The following is a 17,510-nucleotide window of genomic DNA, read 5'->3' as shown; positions in this document are numbered from 1 at the left end:
CCCACACACTAAAAAATAGAATATATATTTTAGCTCTGGGGATATGTGTGGGAGTGAAGAGTAAGCATGCTCTGTACAAATCAATTTGTGCAGCTCTATTGCTGCGTGCTACCCGATTAGTGTGTGGATAGCGTATGAGCCCTTACCACCAAGAAAATAGGTGTAGTAAGTGCTCACATGCTAATGGCCCCACACTAATGGGGAAACTAGCGTGTGGCCATTGATAGGAATAATGGAAAATGGGACCATTTTACCGCCACTCTAAAAGTGGGCTCAGCACATGGGAAAGACCCTCACAGGGAATAGCACTGGCCACTTTTTAGCGCTGTTTAGTAGAAGGGACCCTAAGTATTTAACTTATACATGGAGGAATATTTAGCTTGTGTGTGTGACCTTGTATCTCTTGCTCTGTGCTATATTTTTTCATAGCATTACAGATAAGAGAACATGCAGTTCACAACTGTTCATTCTGACTAAGGGCCCTGTTTACTAAGTCATGTTATAGGCGCGTTAGCGTTTTTAATGCGCGGTAACCATGTACGTACATTAACTATGCATGCACCTACAATATCCCTATGGGTGCCTACACAGTTAGTGCACGCGCTAATTGTAGGCGTGCTTAAAATGTTAATGCATCTTAGTAAACAGGGCCCTAAGGGGTCCTTTTACTAAGCCGCGGTAGGCTCTACATGCATGCAACGCATGCCAAAATCAGACTACCGCCAGGCCAGCGCGCCCTCCTGGTGGTAATTTCAGATTTGGCTTGTGCTCATAATGCCTGGATGAATTATTTATTTATTTCCTCCTACGCATGCCGGTTCTGGTGGTAATTGGCACTTGGTGTGTGCCAACCACTCACCACGCGTGTAGCGCTAGAGTCTTTACCACTACATCAATGGGTGGCGTTAAGCACTCAAGCCGATTTTGGGCATGCACTGGTTTCATTTTTATCGCAGGCCCTTTTCCCGTCCCATTAAAAAACCCCATTTTTTGTAGATGCAATAAAAACTGGCCCAGCATGTGCCCAATACATGCGCCTACACTACCGCAGGCCACTTTTTACCATGGCTTAATAAAAGGACCCCTAAATGACCAGCAGGATTTTTGTCATATTAGCAAGGATAGCGAAAATGCAAAATACAACATTTATCCCATTTTTAACTTCAAAATTATTCTTTTACAATATTATACTACAATAATGAAATACACTAGTTGGTTTATAGCCATGGAGGTTTTCAGCAAGCAACACAGTTATTATGTTTGGTATAAGGCCTTTAAGTTTTAGTATTGATGTTTTGAATATCCCTGTGTCCCTGACATACATATTGGTTTCTCTTGTTCATCTGATGCATCCTACACCTAGACTTCACAAAGATGAGACATTCTGTCTCAGCTGGGTAACATTTGCAAACTTTGCACTCCAAAGGTACTTCAAATACTAAATATTTGTGTCAGTTTTGCTCCAGGGCAAAAATAATGTTATCCAATGAAAATTATAGCTGCAATTTGCCATTTCTGCATCAAAGCAAAATTGATACCAAAATTTAATAAATAAGTTTATTAAAGTCAAAGAGTCATCCTTGGACTTTGAGACTCGCTGCACCATTTGAAAAACATTTGTATTTACTTATGAGTATCAATGTTGGGTGGGGAGAGTAGAAGAATTAAGAAATGAGCATGTGACTACTTAAGTACTGAGGGTTGTAAACTGGCCTTATTCCAAAACTTTTTAAATTTAACTAGTGTTAAACACATGAAGTCCATACACACTAATAGAAATGCATCAATACACTCTCTTCTGAATTCTCTTCCCCCGTATTTTCACCACACTTAAAACTCTACCCACAGATAAAATTGTTATACCCTAATGTTCTCTTGCTATTGTTTATCGCCCTATCATTTCCCCATTGTTACATTCCATTGCTCTATTCCCCAAATGATGTTTTGACTTTGACTTTGTCTTCCCATAACTCTTCACAATGTAACCCATAATCGTACTGTAACAAATTGTATTTTCATCATTCACAATGTATTGTAAGCCACACTGAGCCCACAAATAGGTGGGAAAATGTGGGATACAAATGCAATAAATAATAATAATAATAATAATTCACATATATTCAAAGATTTCAGATTGAAGTGAGCATATCTTCCACTTCCCTGCCTACAACGGACTTCCATTCCCTTGCTCACAACGGACAAGAGAGAACGCTAGATCCCACTAAAACACGCCCTGTGACATAACATTATCGTCGCACGACGGGAACCTCGCAACCTTCAAACAGGTAAAATTGCTATGTAAATACGAGGGTCCGGGAGAATAATCTTCAATGCTGAATACAACATCAGTCCTCTATCAAAACTATTGGACTGATACCGTAATGGACAACGCCAAACCGATCCTAGCAAACTACTTCTTTTCCGTGATCCACCTAACAATGACCACCCCACTCACAGAATTCAGCAACATACCCAAACTATCTAACAACCGAAAAATGACTAGACATACCACATCATATCAAATCGATAGTGACCAAAATAAAGGAAAATAACCAATAAACTTACAACCTCAACAACAAGAAAAGAAAGGTCAAAATAAAACCACACAAACCAAAAAATGACAATTAACAAAAGTACATATAAAGCCGAAAGTAGAAGACCCATACCATAAAATTCAAATAGGATATGTCAATGCCAGATCCGTAGTAAACAAAACAATAATAACAGACTGGATCACCTCAGAGAAACTTGATCTACTTTTCATCACTGAAACCTGGATCCATGATCAGAAAGACCCTATCATCTTAAACCTATGTCCCCCAGGCTATAAAATCACCCACTGGACCAGAAAAGAAAAAAGAGGAGGGGGCATAGCGCTTATATACCGATCTCACCTCACGATTGAAACCACCGCAGAATCTATAACTACCCACCTCGAAATAGCCTCAATCAGAATTCACCATAAAACCCTGATCGACCACCTAAATTGCGTCCTATTCTACAGACCACCATGTAACTGAAACGAAAGCCAGACAAACTTTATGGACTTCGTTTCAAATATATGTGTATCCAACTCCAATACACTAGTACTAGGAGATATTAACCTTCACCTTGAAGACCCAAGCTCAACCAATGCACGAGAATGCAAGGACTTCCTTCAGTTATATGATTTTACATGGCCTCACATGCAAACAACCCACGCGAAGGGTCATACACTAGACCTCATCTCATACAAACTATCCACTGATCAAAACTTAACCCTAACACAAACTGGATGGGCAGAAACACCATGGACCGACCATTACAAACTAAATTTATCCCTAAAATGGCGAAAAAGGAGCCCTCTCCACACACGAGAACATACAACTCACACCACGAGAGTTCAGATAGACCCGACTACCTTCTGGCAACAGATTTACAAAGGCGACTGGACAGCACAAACGGAACCCATATCTTACCTCTCAGAATGGGACAAAAGATGCAGACACATACTAGACGAAATAGCACCATTACAAACAAGAACCTCATGCAGACACAACTCAATACCATGGTTCAACGAAGAACTGAAAAAACTAAAAACACAATCCAGGAAACTGGAACACACATGGAAAAAAATAAAAGATGAACACACATTCAACGCATGGAAACAATTACAAAGAAAATACAAATACACAATAAGACAGACCAAAAGATCGTACTATAAAACTAAAATTGGGCTGGACTACAAAAACACGAAGAAAATATATAACCTCGTGAACAAACTACTAGACACCACGCCAGTCACCTCAACCAATATCGCCATCCCATCTGCTGAAAACCTTGCTAAATATTTCAATGAAAAAATTGTAAACCTAAGCAAAACTCTACCTCAGAACAACACAGACATAGAAAACTTCATAAATGGTCTAGACCCAACCCCTGGCGAATACCCTGCTGACCGAATATGGTCAAACTTTGCCTTCCTCAGCACCAACACAGTTACTCAGGCGATCAAAAAATACTCCAACAGCCATTGTCAACTGGACACCTGCCCCAGCTACCTACTACAATCCGCCCCTCACTGTTTCATAACAGATCTCACTTCCCACTTAAACTTCATGCTCCAACAAGGTAAATACCCTGAAGAAAAAGGCAACATCCTGCTCACCCCAATACCAAAAGAGACCAAGACAAACGACATTACCAACTACCGCCCAGTAGCATCTATCCCATTAATAGTCAAACTAATGGAAGGACTGGTGACCAAACAACTCAATGACTACATAAACAAATTTGATATATTACACGAGTCACAATCATGGTTCCGACCCCTACACAGCACTGAAACAGTACTACTCACTTTCCTAACTAGGTTCAAGCAGGAAGTAGCAGTAGGCAAGAGCATTCTCCTCCTCCAATTTGACATGTCAAGTGCGTCCAACATGGTTAACCATAACATAGTGCTAAGAATCCTAGACTATTTCGGAATCAGTGGGAATACTCTCAATTGGATCAAGGGTTTTCTAACCACAAGAGCATATCAAGTGAAATAAAAAACAAACATATCGTCCGTGGAAACCAGAATGCGGAGTACCACAAGGATCACCACTATCACTGATCCTATTCCACTAGCCAAGACCTTATCTACCCAAGGCCTTAACCCATTTATCTATGCTGATGATGTTACATTATACATCCCCTACAAACATGACCTAGCAGAAATCACCAACGAAATCAAGCTCAGCTTAAACATCATGAATTCATGGGCAAATGCATTCCAACTCAAACTCAATACAGAAAAAAACACACGGTCTCATCATATCATCCCAACACAATACATACAAACCCACAAACATTAACATCCCAGGATACACCCTCCCTATCTCAGACAGCCTGAAAATTCTCAGAGTAATAATCGACCGTAACCTATCACTAGAGACCCAAGCGAAATCCACCATAAAGAAAATGTTCTCTTCAATGTAGAAACTCAAATGCCTGAAACCATTCTTTCTGAGGGAAATATTCCGTAACCTGATACAGTCAATGGTACTAAGCCATGCAGACTACCGTAATGGAATCTATGCGGGATGCAAAGACCAAATCATAAAGAAACTTCAGACCGCCCAAAACACAGCAGCCAAGCTAATATTTGAAAAACCGCATTTTGACAGTACCAAACCACTCTGAGAAAAACTGCATTGGCTACCAATCAAAGAATGTATCATTTTCAAAATCTGCACGACCGTTCATAAAATACTTTACGGTGAGGCACCAGGATACATGACAGACCTCATTGACCTGCCTACCAGAAACACTACAAAATCAACATGATCATACCTAAACTTCCACTACCCAAGCAACAAAGGACTCAAGTACAAATCCACCTATGCATCCAGCTTTTCCTACCTAAGTGCACAACTATGGAATGCATTGCCAAAAGTAGTAAAAACTACGCTCGACCATCTAAACTTCCGGAAAGCACTAAAGACGGAACTGTTCAGAAGAGCATACCCCAACAACCCAACATAAAAAAACCTGGTCACTTGCGACATAATGTAACCAAAGACCGCAATGAACACTACTTGTACCTCATTACACCGCGTGTGAGGGACATAATCGAACAGGGCCGGCCATCTATATGGGCGGCTATCTTCAAGGCCGGCCCCAGAAAGCGGTGTCCTGACTGTATTATCGAAACAAGATGGCCAGCCATCTTTCGTTTCGATAATACAGTCGGCCAAATGCCAGCATTTGTAGTGCACTGGTCCCCTTGACATGCCAGGACACCAACCAGGCACCCTAGGGGGCACTGCAGTGGACTTCAAAAATTGCTCCCAGATGCATAGCTCCCTAGGGGGCACTGCAGTGGACTTCAAAAATTGCTCCCAGATGCATAGCTCCCTTATCTTGTGTGCTGAGCCCCCCAAATCCCCCCCAAACCCACTCCCACAACTGTACACCACTACCATAGCCCTTAGGGATGAAGGGGGCACCTACATGTGGGTACAGTGGGTTGGGGGGGGGGGTTGGAGGGCTCATATTTACCACCACAGGTAGGGGGGGCCTGGGTCCGCCTGGCTGAAGTGCACTGCACCCACTAAAAACTGCTCCAGGGACCTGCATACTGCTGTCAGGGAGCTGGGTATGACATTTGAGGCTGGTATAGAGGCTGGCAAAAAAATGTTGTTGTTTTTTTTTGGGTGGGAGGGGGTTGGTGACCACTGGGGGAGTAAGGGGAGGTGATCCCCGATTTCCTCCGGTGGTCATATGGTTAGTTGGGGCAACATTTTGAGGTTTGGTCGTGAATAAAAAGGGACCAAGTAAAGTCGGCCAAATGTTCATCAGGGCCAGCTTTCTTTTTTCCATTATCGGGTGAAGCCGGCCATCTCGTAACCACGCCCTGTCCCACCTTCAGTACACTGCCGAAACGCCCCCTTGAAGTTTGGCCGACTCTGCGACAGAAAGCAGTTGAACCCGGCCAAAATCAGCTTTTGATTATACTGATTTGGCCGGGTTTAGGAGATGGCTGGCCATCTCCCAATTTATGTCGGAAGATGGCCGGCCTCATTCGAAAATAAGCAGGATTATCACTTTGTATTCAATCATATCATGTGTTTGTTCAGACCAGAATCAGCTAATGCCGCTAACGGTAATATGTAAGCCACACTGAGCCTGCAAATAGGTGGGAAAATGTGGGATACAAATGCAACAAATAAATAAAATAAAAATAAATATCTCTTGAAAGCTAATATAAAATGAAGGAGTGGCCTAGTGGTTAGAGTGGTGGAACTGAGGAACTGAGTTCGATTCCCACTTCAGGCACAGGCAGCTCCTTGTGACTCTGGGCAAGTCACTTAACCCTCCATTGCCCCATGTAAGCCACATTGAGCCTGCCATGAGTGGGAAAGCGCGGGGTACAAATGTAACAAAAATAAAAAATAAAAATGGATTATGTCAATTGAAAGAAAAGGTATTACCTAACTTATTTGTTGATATTTATTTTAAAATTAAAGTGGAGGATGTTGGAAAAGGGAAAGACAAGAATGGGAAATACAAAATTATTTATTGCTTGATCCCAAAGTATTCCTGACACACTGACCTTTATCACAGCGAGGTTGACTTCCTCTGGTTGAAGAGGATAGGCACTGGTGCACTGTAGAATACAGAAGTTTGGATTAACATCTTTAACCATCTGGTAAACCCGACACATTGTGTCTTTTGACTGCATACCACTGGAAATCACCATTGGGCGCCCTAAGAAAAGCATGCAAGACAATAGAAAGAAGATTTTTTAATGTCAAGCTTCACATTTTGTATAAACATATTTTATTTCTCTGATCAATAAAGCCAAATACAATTTTTCTCTAACATCGTTTGGGCATAACTTTTAAGAGAAAATGTCTTTTCAATCTTTGCAGTCATTATATCAATGTTCAACAAATCCTGGGTGTTAGGAGAGCAATTAGAAATTTTCTTGCAGTGCAAGGAATTTACTGTCCCAAACTCTGACTGCTGTCTCCAAAGCAAGAGTTCTTTTCTCATCAACATAACCTGGGACATCTGCCATGTGCCACTCATATTGTACCAGTGAAAGAAGATAAGTTTCAGCAGCAGCAACAATCTGAGGGGTTTGTGGAGGGGGTGGCTAGAAAGCCTGCCTCCTTAAATTACAGGTTAGGGAGCTTGGGATGGCTGGCAGCAGTGGCTGGGGGTTGAAAGGGGCCTGGCTAGATGGGAGAACGTCTGGAAGAGTTGGGGACAATGGCATTATAAGTAAAGCCACTAGGAATTGAGGGGGGACATAAGAGAGAAAGTCTCATAGGGAACAAGAAGAGAAAGAGATGAGACAGAATGGGGGCATTGAAAAATGGACACTACTCTGGACAGTGGGGTTAACAAAGAGAGGGCTGTGGAAAGGCAAGGAGATGAAAGACTAGAGACAGGTTGGGAGGATGAGAGACAGCTCATCAGCAGTAACTACCCAGGAAACAGATTTTGGAATCTTGTGGGAAACATACTGAAATCCTCAGCTCAGTGTGTAGAAGTAGTGAAAAATCAAATATAATTTTAGGAATTGTTTGGAAAGAAATGAAGAATAAAACAGAGAATATTATAAAGCCTCAATATTGATCCGTGAGGTGATTTCACCTTGAGTACTTTGCAAGGCTGCCCCAACCCTAAGGTAAGATGTGGTCACCTAGGGTTGCAACAAAGAGCAACTGTAGTCAAATAAAAATAATAGAACCTGACAGACACACAAATTTAAAGAGTCATTAGGACATATTTAACCTGCATTTTTTAAGGATTTTTGTGTAATGATCATGATTATTGAATTTAATTATCGGGGGGGGGGGGGGGGGTGGAGGGAGGGGAATTGCAAGCTAGGAGCCTGAAAATTAATTGAAGGGGATGTAAAGCTGAAGATTTGCCTAAGGTGCCCACCACCCTGACACTGGCTCTAGTACCTTGTGTAGTGCTAGTCACCCTCTCTCAAAATGTACAGAGAAGGGCAATCAAAATAAAAAAAAGGAGATGGAACAGCTTCCTTATGAAGGAAGTCTGAACAGGTTAGGGCAGTGGTTCACAAACTTTTTCAGTTCAAGACACCCTTAGTGTCTGAGAAATTTTTTGCAGCACCTCCCCCCACCATATAGGTCTTCACTGCCCCCCCCCCCACCACAACTACACATCATGCCAAGTATTTCTCTCTCTCCCCCCCCCCCATACACTCTCTCTCCCTTCCCTCCACCCCTATGTCCAACATTTCTCCCTCTCTGGCCCCTCTCCCCTCTCCCCTCTCCATGCAGCATCTCACCCTCCCCTTGACCCGCATATACAAGATTTCACCCCTTCCTCACTCTCTAACTCATGTCCAACACTTATGCCCCTCATTCCTCCTGCATCATTTCTCCTTCCCTCCACCACTCCACCCACAATTCTCCTTCTGTTTGAATGGGTCCCTGGCAGCTACAGCGATTCCCACATGGTGCCTGTTGCTAACCCAGAAGCCTCCCCTTGGTTTCGTGATTTTATAAATTTGCCATTCTTACAGGGTCGGAATTAATTGTGCTTACCTTTACCTCTTTCTCTCTGCCAGCTGAGTACAAAATCTTTCTCACTGACGGAGGACTGCTGTTTTCCTGCCACACATGGTTGGGGCAAGCTACCGATCACAGCTCAGCTCTGATTGGTCACCGGAGCCTGTCTGGAGCCTAAAAGGGAGATCCTGATTTGGAAACAAAGAGCCTCATTCCTTGCTTCCCAATCAGAATGGCCCTTTTAGGAGCCAGACAGGTTCCATGACCAATCACAGCAGGGACGTAGCCACAGGTGGGCCCAGGCCCACCCAAGGCCCACCCAAGGCCCACCCAAAAATAGTGGATCACGATCGCAATCGCAACTTCAGTTGTGGCTAAGCCTTCTTTTCCCTCCCTCACCCCCACCGCAAAGCATCTAGTTTAAGGGCGCCGACGGCAACGTTTCAGAGAACCACTCCGGAGCCTTCCCTCTATGGCTCAGATGAATCTTCTTTCCCCTCCCTCACCCCTGCCGTAAAGCGTCTCATTTAAATTAAGGGTGCGGCCAGCAGTGATTCGCTGAGCACTCCGGAGCCTTCCCTCCACCACGATCTGCCCTCTCGGAAACAGGAAGTTGCGCTGAAGAGAGCGGATCGTGGCGGAGGGAAGGCTCTGGAGCAAGTCTTCATCTGTGAATCACTGTCAGCTGGTGCCCTTAATTTAAGCTAGAAGCAGCGAAGCGATAGTGAGGGAGGAAAATGGAGTGAGTGGCTGTACCTGCAGGGTGGGAGAGGGACAGGCTGGGAGACAGTGGCTTCACCTGCATGGGGGGGGGGGGGGGGGGGGGGGGGCTTGAGGCCATAGGGAAGAAAGCAGAAACCAGAGACTACAACCAAGCTGATTTGAAAAATAAAATAGCCAGACATCAAAAGGTAGAAAAAATATTTTTTTTTTCAATTTTGTGATTAGAATATGTCACATTTGGAATGTACATCTTGCCAGAGCTGGTGTTAGACATGGCTGGAGCCAAGGCCATAAATTTGGGAGGGAACCCCAAAGCCCGTCACCAGACTGCACTGCCTTCAGCTTCCATCATGCTTGTGGCTTTCTCTGGCCAGGGGACCAAGAGCAATTGCTCTAGTTGCACTCCAACACCATCCCTGGCACGTACTAAAAAAGGTTCCAGGGGAGATCCGGGAAATTATAGACCGGTGAGTCTGACGTTGGTGCCGGGGAAAATGGTAGAGGCTATTATCAAAAACAAAATTACACCTACGTTTTTTGAACTTTCCAAAATCTATGGGAGTCAGTCCTCTGGACGCATTTAAGAAATATTTAATGGAGATCTTACATTATTCCCCAGAAACGTTTCCGCCAATAAGTAAAATCTACTATATTCTACCAAAGAAAGATTTACAACAACTTCCGGAGGTTCCTGACTTACCAAGAGTAAATAAAGATACTCTGAATTTGACTGATTTCTTAGAGGCCTCTATATCTGAAGAATCTGAAAGGTTGACTTTGATGGTGACGTTTGTATTTGAGCAAGATCTGGAGGCAATTAAACGCCTATACTTTAGAAACTCAGATACTCTTCCTGGGTAAAAAGATATGAATGTTCCCAGACGTAACTAGATGAACCCAGGAAAGAAGGAGAGCTTTTCTAACTCTTAGGGCTGAAACTTTGGCTCTGGGAGCATCATTTTATCTCAACTATCCTTGTAAATGTGTGATTAAATTTTTGGGGATAAAATACATTTTTTTTCAGCCTGAACATCTTAGTGAATTTATAAAAATGAAGAAATTGGCTGCTGGCTAGAACCAATTATTCGGGTATATTTAGTTTGGATAGATGGGTGCTAAGCTATATTATTCTTAAAGTTTTCCTTAGCATTTCTCCATGTATTTTCTTTCATGTGGCCTTCCCTATAGTGGTCTAAAGAGGGGGGAAAAATGTTTTTCTTACAAAAATATAATTCTAATTACAATTTTAAGTTTCGTATTGCTGGTTCAAGTTTGTATATGACTTGTAAAATTTTAAATGCATTAAAAAAAAAAAAATTACAGGGCACATCCAAGGACATGGATTACTGAGACCAAGTCAGCATGGCTTTTGTGTGGGGAAATCTTGCCTGACCAATTTACTTCAATTCTTTGAAGGAGTAAACAAACATGTGGACAAAGGGGAGCCGGTTGATATCGTGTATCTGGATTTTCAAAAGGCGTTTGACAAGGTACCTCATAAAAGGCTACAGAGGAAATTGGAGGATCATGGGATAGGAGGAAATGTCCTATTGTGGATTAAAAACTGGTTGAAGAATAGGAGTGGGGTTAAATGGGCAGTATTCACAATGGAGAAGGGTAGTTAGTGGGGTTCCTCAGGGGTCTGTGCTAGGACCGCTGCTTTTTAATATATTTATAAATGATTTAGAGATGGGAGTAACTAGCGAGATAATTAAATTTGCTGATGACACAAAGTTATTTAAAGTCGTTAACTCACGACAGGATTGTGAAAAATTACAGAAGGACCTTACGAGACTGGGAGACTGGGCGGCTAAATGGCAGATGACGTTTAATGTGAGCAAGTGCAAGGTGATGCCATGTGGGAAAAAAGAACCCGAATTATAGCTACGTCATGCAAGGTTCCACATTAGGAGTTACGGACCAAGAAAGGGATCTGGGTATCGTCGTCGATAATACACTGAAACCTTCTGCTCAGTGTGCTGCTGCGGCTAGGAAAGCGCCTTCCCATCTCCGGAAAAGATTTGTTTGCGGATTAATACCTTTCAAATATTTGAATGTCTGTATCATATCACCCCTGTTCCTCCTTTCCTCCAGGGTATACATGTTCAGGTCAGCAAGTTTCTCTTCATACGTCTTGGAACGCAAATCCCATACCATTCTCGTAGCTTTTCTTTGCACCGCTTCCATTTTTTTAACATCCTTCGCAAGGTACGGCCTCCAAAACTGAACACAATACTCCAGACGTTGGTGAGGCCCCACTCATTGCCCCGCCCTCATGTCAAAACGTAATGACGTCAGATAGCAGAACAATGGGGGGGGGAAGGGAACTCAGGAGGCGAGATGATGTCAGGAGGAGAGAATCGTGGGACATTGAGGGAAGGGAGGGAGGAAGGGGAGGGTAGGGCAGAGGAGAATTGATGGATGTGGATGGGATGGGAGGCCAGTCATAGGCGCAACCGTAAAAGAGGCTTGGGGAGGCTAAGCCTCCCCAGTCCAATTATGACCTTCCCCTGGCTGCTGCCCCCCCAAACGCAGGGCTGCCTGGCGCAGCAGCGCTGCAGCAAGGCAGCTCTCGAACGGTCCCTCCGCTCCTTCCCGCCCTCAGCTCCCCGATCAACAGCCCTCCTCTCTGTTCCTCCCCCCCCCCCCCCGCGTTTAACCCTTTTATTTTCAGGCGCAGCGACGGCAGTGAAGAGGACAACACAGTGGGCTCACCTCCAGCTTCTCCCTTCCCTCACTCAGTGTCCCGCCTTCTGAGGGGAGGGGAGGGCAGGGGGAGAGAAAAGATCGCTGGACAAGACAGGAGGGGAGGGCAGGGGAGAGAGGAGATTTGCTGGAGATGGATGGAGTAGAGGGCAGGAGAGAATGGAGAGTTGCTGGACATGGATGAATGGAGGGGAGGGCAGGGGAGAGAGGAGAATTGCTGGACATGGATGGATGGAGGGGGCAGGGGAGAGCAAATTTGCTGGATATGGATGGATGGAGGAGAGGGCAGGGGAGAGAGGAGAATTACTGGACATGGATGGATGAATTGGGGCAGGGGAGAGAGGAAATTTGCTGGAAATGGGTGGATGAAGGAGAGGGCAGGGGAGAATGGAGAGTTCCTGGACATGGATGGTGGGGAGGGGAGAGAGGAGAATTGCTAAACATGGATGGATGAATGGAGGGGGCAGGGGAGAATGAGAGTTGCTGGACATGGATGGATGGAGGGGAGGGAAGTCAGGAAGGAAATGCACATGTATGGAGGGGAGGGAAGAGAGGAGAAATGCTGGACATAAAAATCACAAAAAAAGAAAGATTAAAATAAAAAAAACATAGATAAAACAATCCGTATCTCATACCCCTGGAGCATATTACTCATTATACACCCTTCTCAATTATTACTTATCATGACAGAACATTTCTCCTAACAGTTCCCTTAAAAACATAATCACCATTACATGATAACCTTGCTAGCACCTGTTTCATTTGTGTGAGAAACGGGCCTTTTTTACTAATATATATATATATATATATATATATATACACATATATACATAAACACACACACACACGACATTTAGGGACGAACATTTGCACCAGATCTATGGCTGCTATAAGTGCTTGTGCCTAACCCTATATGCATGTATATACTCCTTTATGCTAGTATTCTAGACAACAAAGTACTAGACACCTACTTTCCTTTATAGAATAGGCTCCTCTACGGTGCCCTCTACGTGCCTATATATAGATGCACTGTTATAGAACTGCCCTCCACATAGGTAAGACAATGTGTAATTAAACACTGGAATTCATTGCCAGAGAATGTGGTAAAAGCAGTTAGCTTAACAGGGTTTTTTTAAAGGTGTGGATACTTTCCTAAAAGAAAAGTCTATAAGCCATTATTAAGATGGACTTGAGAAAATCCACTGCTTATTTCTGGGATAAGCAGCAGAAAGTCTGTTTTATTGTTCTGGGATCTTGCCAGGTACTTGTGACCTGGATTGGCCACTGTTAGAAACAGGATACAGGACATGATGAACCTTCAGTCTATCCTAGTATGGCAACACTTATGTTCTTAAGTTCTTATGAGTCCTTTCAAATATCTATCGCTTATATTTTTTTATTGAATAAACAATAAGTTGCAAGATCTGAAACAACATAGTTTTACCAAAGGGAAATTGTGTCAAACGAATCTCATTGAATTCTTTGACTGGGTGACTAGAGAGTTGAATCAAGGACGTGCTATGGTCATAATCTACTTAGATTTCAGCAAAGCTTTTGACACGGTTCCCCACAGGAGGCTCTTGAATAAACTGGACAGGCTGAAGATAGGACCTGAAGTGGTGAACTGGATTAGGAACTGGTTGTCAGACAGAAACCAGAGGGTGGTGGTGAATGGAATTCGATCGGAGGAGGGGAAGGTGAGTAGTGGAGTGCCTCAGGGATCGGTGCTGGGGTCGATTCTGTTCAATATATTTGTGAGTGACATTGCCGAAGGGTTAGAAGGTAAAGTTTGCCTTTTTGTGGACGATACTAAGATTTATAACAGAGTGGACACCGGGGAGGGAGTGGAAAATATGAAAAAGGATCTGCGGAAACTAGAAGAATGGTCTAAGGTTTGGCAATTAAAATTCAATGCGAAGAAATGCAAAGTGATGCACTTAGGGAGTAGAAACCCACGAGAGACGTATGTGTTAGGCGGTGAGAGTCTGATAGTTACGGATGGGGAGAGGGATCTTGGGGTGATAGTATCTGAGGATCTGAAGGCAACGAAACAGTGTGACAAGGCGGTGGCCGTAGCGAGAAGGTTGCTAGGCTGTAAAGAGAGAGGTGTGACCAGCAGAAGAAAGGAAGTGTTGATGCCCCTGTACAAGTCGTTGGTGAGGCCCCACCTGGAGTATTGTGTTCAGTTTTGGAGGCCGTACCTTGCTAAGGATGTGAAAAAAATGGAAGCGGTGCAAAGAAAAGCTATGAGAATGGTATGGGATTTGCGTTCCAAGATGTATGAGGAGAGACTTGCTGACCTGAACATGTATACCCTGGAAAGGAGGAACAGGGGTGATATGATACAGACGTTCAAATATTTGAAAGGTATTAATCCACAAACAAATCTTTTCCGGAGATGGGAAGGCGGTAGAACGAGAGGACATGAAATGAGATTGAAGGGGGGCAGACTCAAGAAAATTTCAGGAAGTATTTTTTCACAGAGAGAGTGGTGGATGCTTGGAATGCCCTCCCGCGGGAGGTGGTGGAGAAGAAAACGGTGACGGAATTCAAACATGCGTGGGATATACATAAAGGAATCCTGTGCAGAAGGAATGGATCCTCAGAAGATTAGCCGAAATTGGGTGGTGGAGCCGGTGGGGGGAAGAGGGGTTGGTGGTGGGGAGGCGAAGATAGTGGTGGGCAGACTTATATGGTCTGTGCCAGATCCGGTGGTGGGAGGTGGGACTGGTGGTTGGGAGGTGGGAATAGTGCTGGGCAGACTTATACGGTCTGTGCCAGAGCCGGTGGTGGGAGGCGAGGCTGGTGGTTGGGAGGAGGGGATAGTGCTGGCCAGACTTATATGGTCTGTGCCCTGAAAAAGACAGGTACAAATCAAGGTAAGGTATACACATGAGTTTTTCTTGTTGGGCAGACTGGATGGACCGTGCGGGTCTTTTTCTGCCGTCATCTACTATGTTACTATGTATGTAATTAAAAAGCAGTACTCCCTGGATTTCTCTTTTATTTCTCCCCTTGCCTGCCTTGGATCCTTCATTCTGGTTTTGTATCTTTGCCACACTGGTAATTCCTCAGCTGCACAAGAATTTAGCAGCTAATGGGCCTTTTTCTCCATTCTTTTCTTCTGATGCACAGTTGCACAGCTGGGTTTTAATGACAAGGATAAGAGCTGGTGGTAAGATAACAAAATGGGCAAAAGTTGGAAATTTGAGAGTGGTAGAGACAGGTGTGGAGCAAAAGCAAAGAGCATTCTGGTAAGGAGAGAGTGTGAAGGATGAAATTAGGGAAGGATGTGGTGGAGTTGGATTATGTTGGGAAAGAATAGAAGAGGGCTGGGGCTGTGTTGGGGAAACAGATAAATGGGAAACTTGGGTGAGTGGCTGGGGAAATTTAAGTGTTAGTGCTGGTTAACAATTATGACAGTGCATGTATTCCATGGAGATGAATGTATTTGCTCTAACCAGAAAAGAGGTATATGTGCTGCAAAAAGAGCAATAATTTATGTAGCCTTTAAGAACTAATTAGCTGAAAAATAAATACACTTACAATAACTGATATTTAATGGATCAGTGCCCAATTAAATGATCCAATTAAGCTTTTTGGATAACTTTAATTGGATAACCAATTAGTACATCTGGTTAAATCAAAGTGCCAAATATAGTATCCTAAAATTAAGTTTATCTGGCTAATTTTAGGATACTATATTTGGCACTTTGATTTAACCAGATGTACTAATTGGTTATCCAATTAAAGTTATCCAAAAAGCTTAATTGGATCATTTAATTGGGCACTGATCCATTAAATATCAGTTATTGTAAGTGTATTTATTTTTCAGCTAATTAGTTCTTAAAGGCTACATAAATTATTGCTCTTTTTGCAGCACATATACCTCTTTTCTGGTTAGAGCAAATACATTCATCTCCATGGAATACATGCACTGTCATGTATAAGTTTATCAAATTACCTTTAGGACGCTGATATTCAGAGCACCATTTCCTAACACATATACTGTACAAACATTTTACTCCCGATGTATTAAACTAATTGTCATGCAAATCACAGTAGTGTTAAGGGTATGCTTTAGATTTGGAAAAAAAACCCCAGTGGACACCATCATTTTCCTGCATGTTGCATTTTTTCTCTCGTATTGTCAATGCATGAATCAATCCCCATTCAATACTGCCAGGGAGGGAAGTGAAAAAGAACAACACAACAGAAGTGAGGCAAAGAAAACGAGGATTCTAAAAATTCAATATAGGACCTTTAATATGATGAATAAATCCAAGTCATCAACAACCCGACATGGCCATGCTTTGGTGTGTGAGCCTGCATAAGGGGTCAAAGTACCTATGGTGTATATTGGTACAGTTGTGGTCCTGGTTATGTGTAATAATGCTTTTATCCGACCATGCTATATTGCACAGAAGATAAGGCGCTATATGTTATGGCTGCGGGAGAAACACAGCCATGTCGAGTCGTTGATGTATTGGATTTATTCATCATATTAGAGGTCCAATATTGAATTTTTGGAGTCCTTGGTTTTTTTTTTTTTGCCTCACTTCTGTTGTATTGCTCTACACATTCATGAGGATTGGTTTTTCTCCTTCTTTTGTTCTCTTTGATTGACATTGGAGTTTTCTCATGGCCTTTTAACCATGGGAAGTGAAAAAGCCCAGGAAAGATTCCTGGTTGTCTGTGGCCCTTGGACAACTCCATTCTTCCCCCTTTTCAAACACAGACCACTGGTGTGCCAAGTAGACACCTGACAGCCCCCTACCCCTCCCCAATTCCCCCCCCCCCCCCCCCCCCCACTATGTTTGAGCTGAATAGATAGTCTAATGTTAACCAGACCGATTTGTGTGGTTAATTTTAAGCCTGCTTTTTGGCTGAACAGAATAACTCAGATAACTTTTACCAGGAAGTGCTGAGTAGCTAAAATTACACCAAATCCCAGAAACACCCCCCATTTCCTCCTCCAATTTAGTCAGACAAAATGTTACAAGTAAGAAGGTAATGGGAGAGGAGGGATTTGTACAATCTGAACCCTCTTCTACAATACATACA

General features: G+C 43.2%; 1 protein-coding gene across 1 annotated transcript in view; it reads right to left on the bottom strand.

Moving 5' to 3' along the window:
* Positions 1-17,510, bottom strand: part of LOC115459142 (sialic acid synthase-like) — a gene marked incomplete at its 5' end in the record, with an annotated part of 54,700 nt that overhangs the window by 15,907 nt on the left and 21,283 nt on the right. Inside the window, one exon of the mRNA XM_030189016.1 lies at positions 7,079-7,233. Coding sequence (XP_030044876.1) covers positions 7,079-7,233 — 155 coding nt within the window. The remainder of the gene's footprint in view (positions 1-7,078; positions 7,234-17,510) is intronic.

Source organism: Microcaecilia unicolor, unplaced genomic scaffold (assembly GCF_901765095.1).
Source record: "Microcaecilia unicolor unplaced genomic scaffold, aMicUni1.1, whole genome shotgun sequence".
Classification (NCBI taxonomy): Eukaryota; Metazoa; Chordata; class Amphibia; order Gymnophiona; family Siphonopidae; genus Microcaecilia; species Microcaecilia unicolor.
The sequence above is the reverse complement of the archived record's forward strand: the minus strand, read 5'-3'. Positions and strand labels throughout refer to the sequence as shown.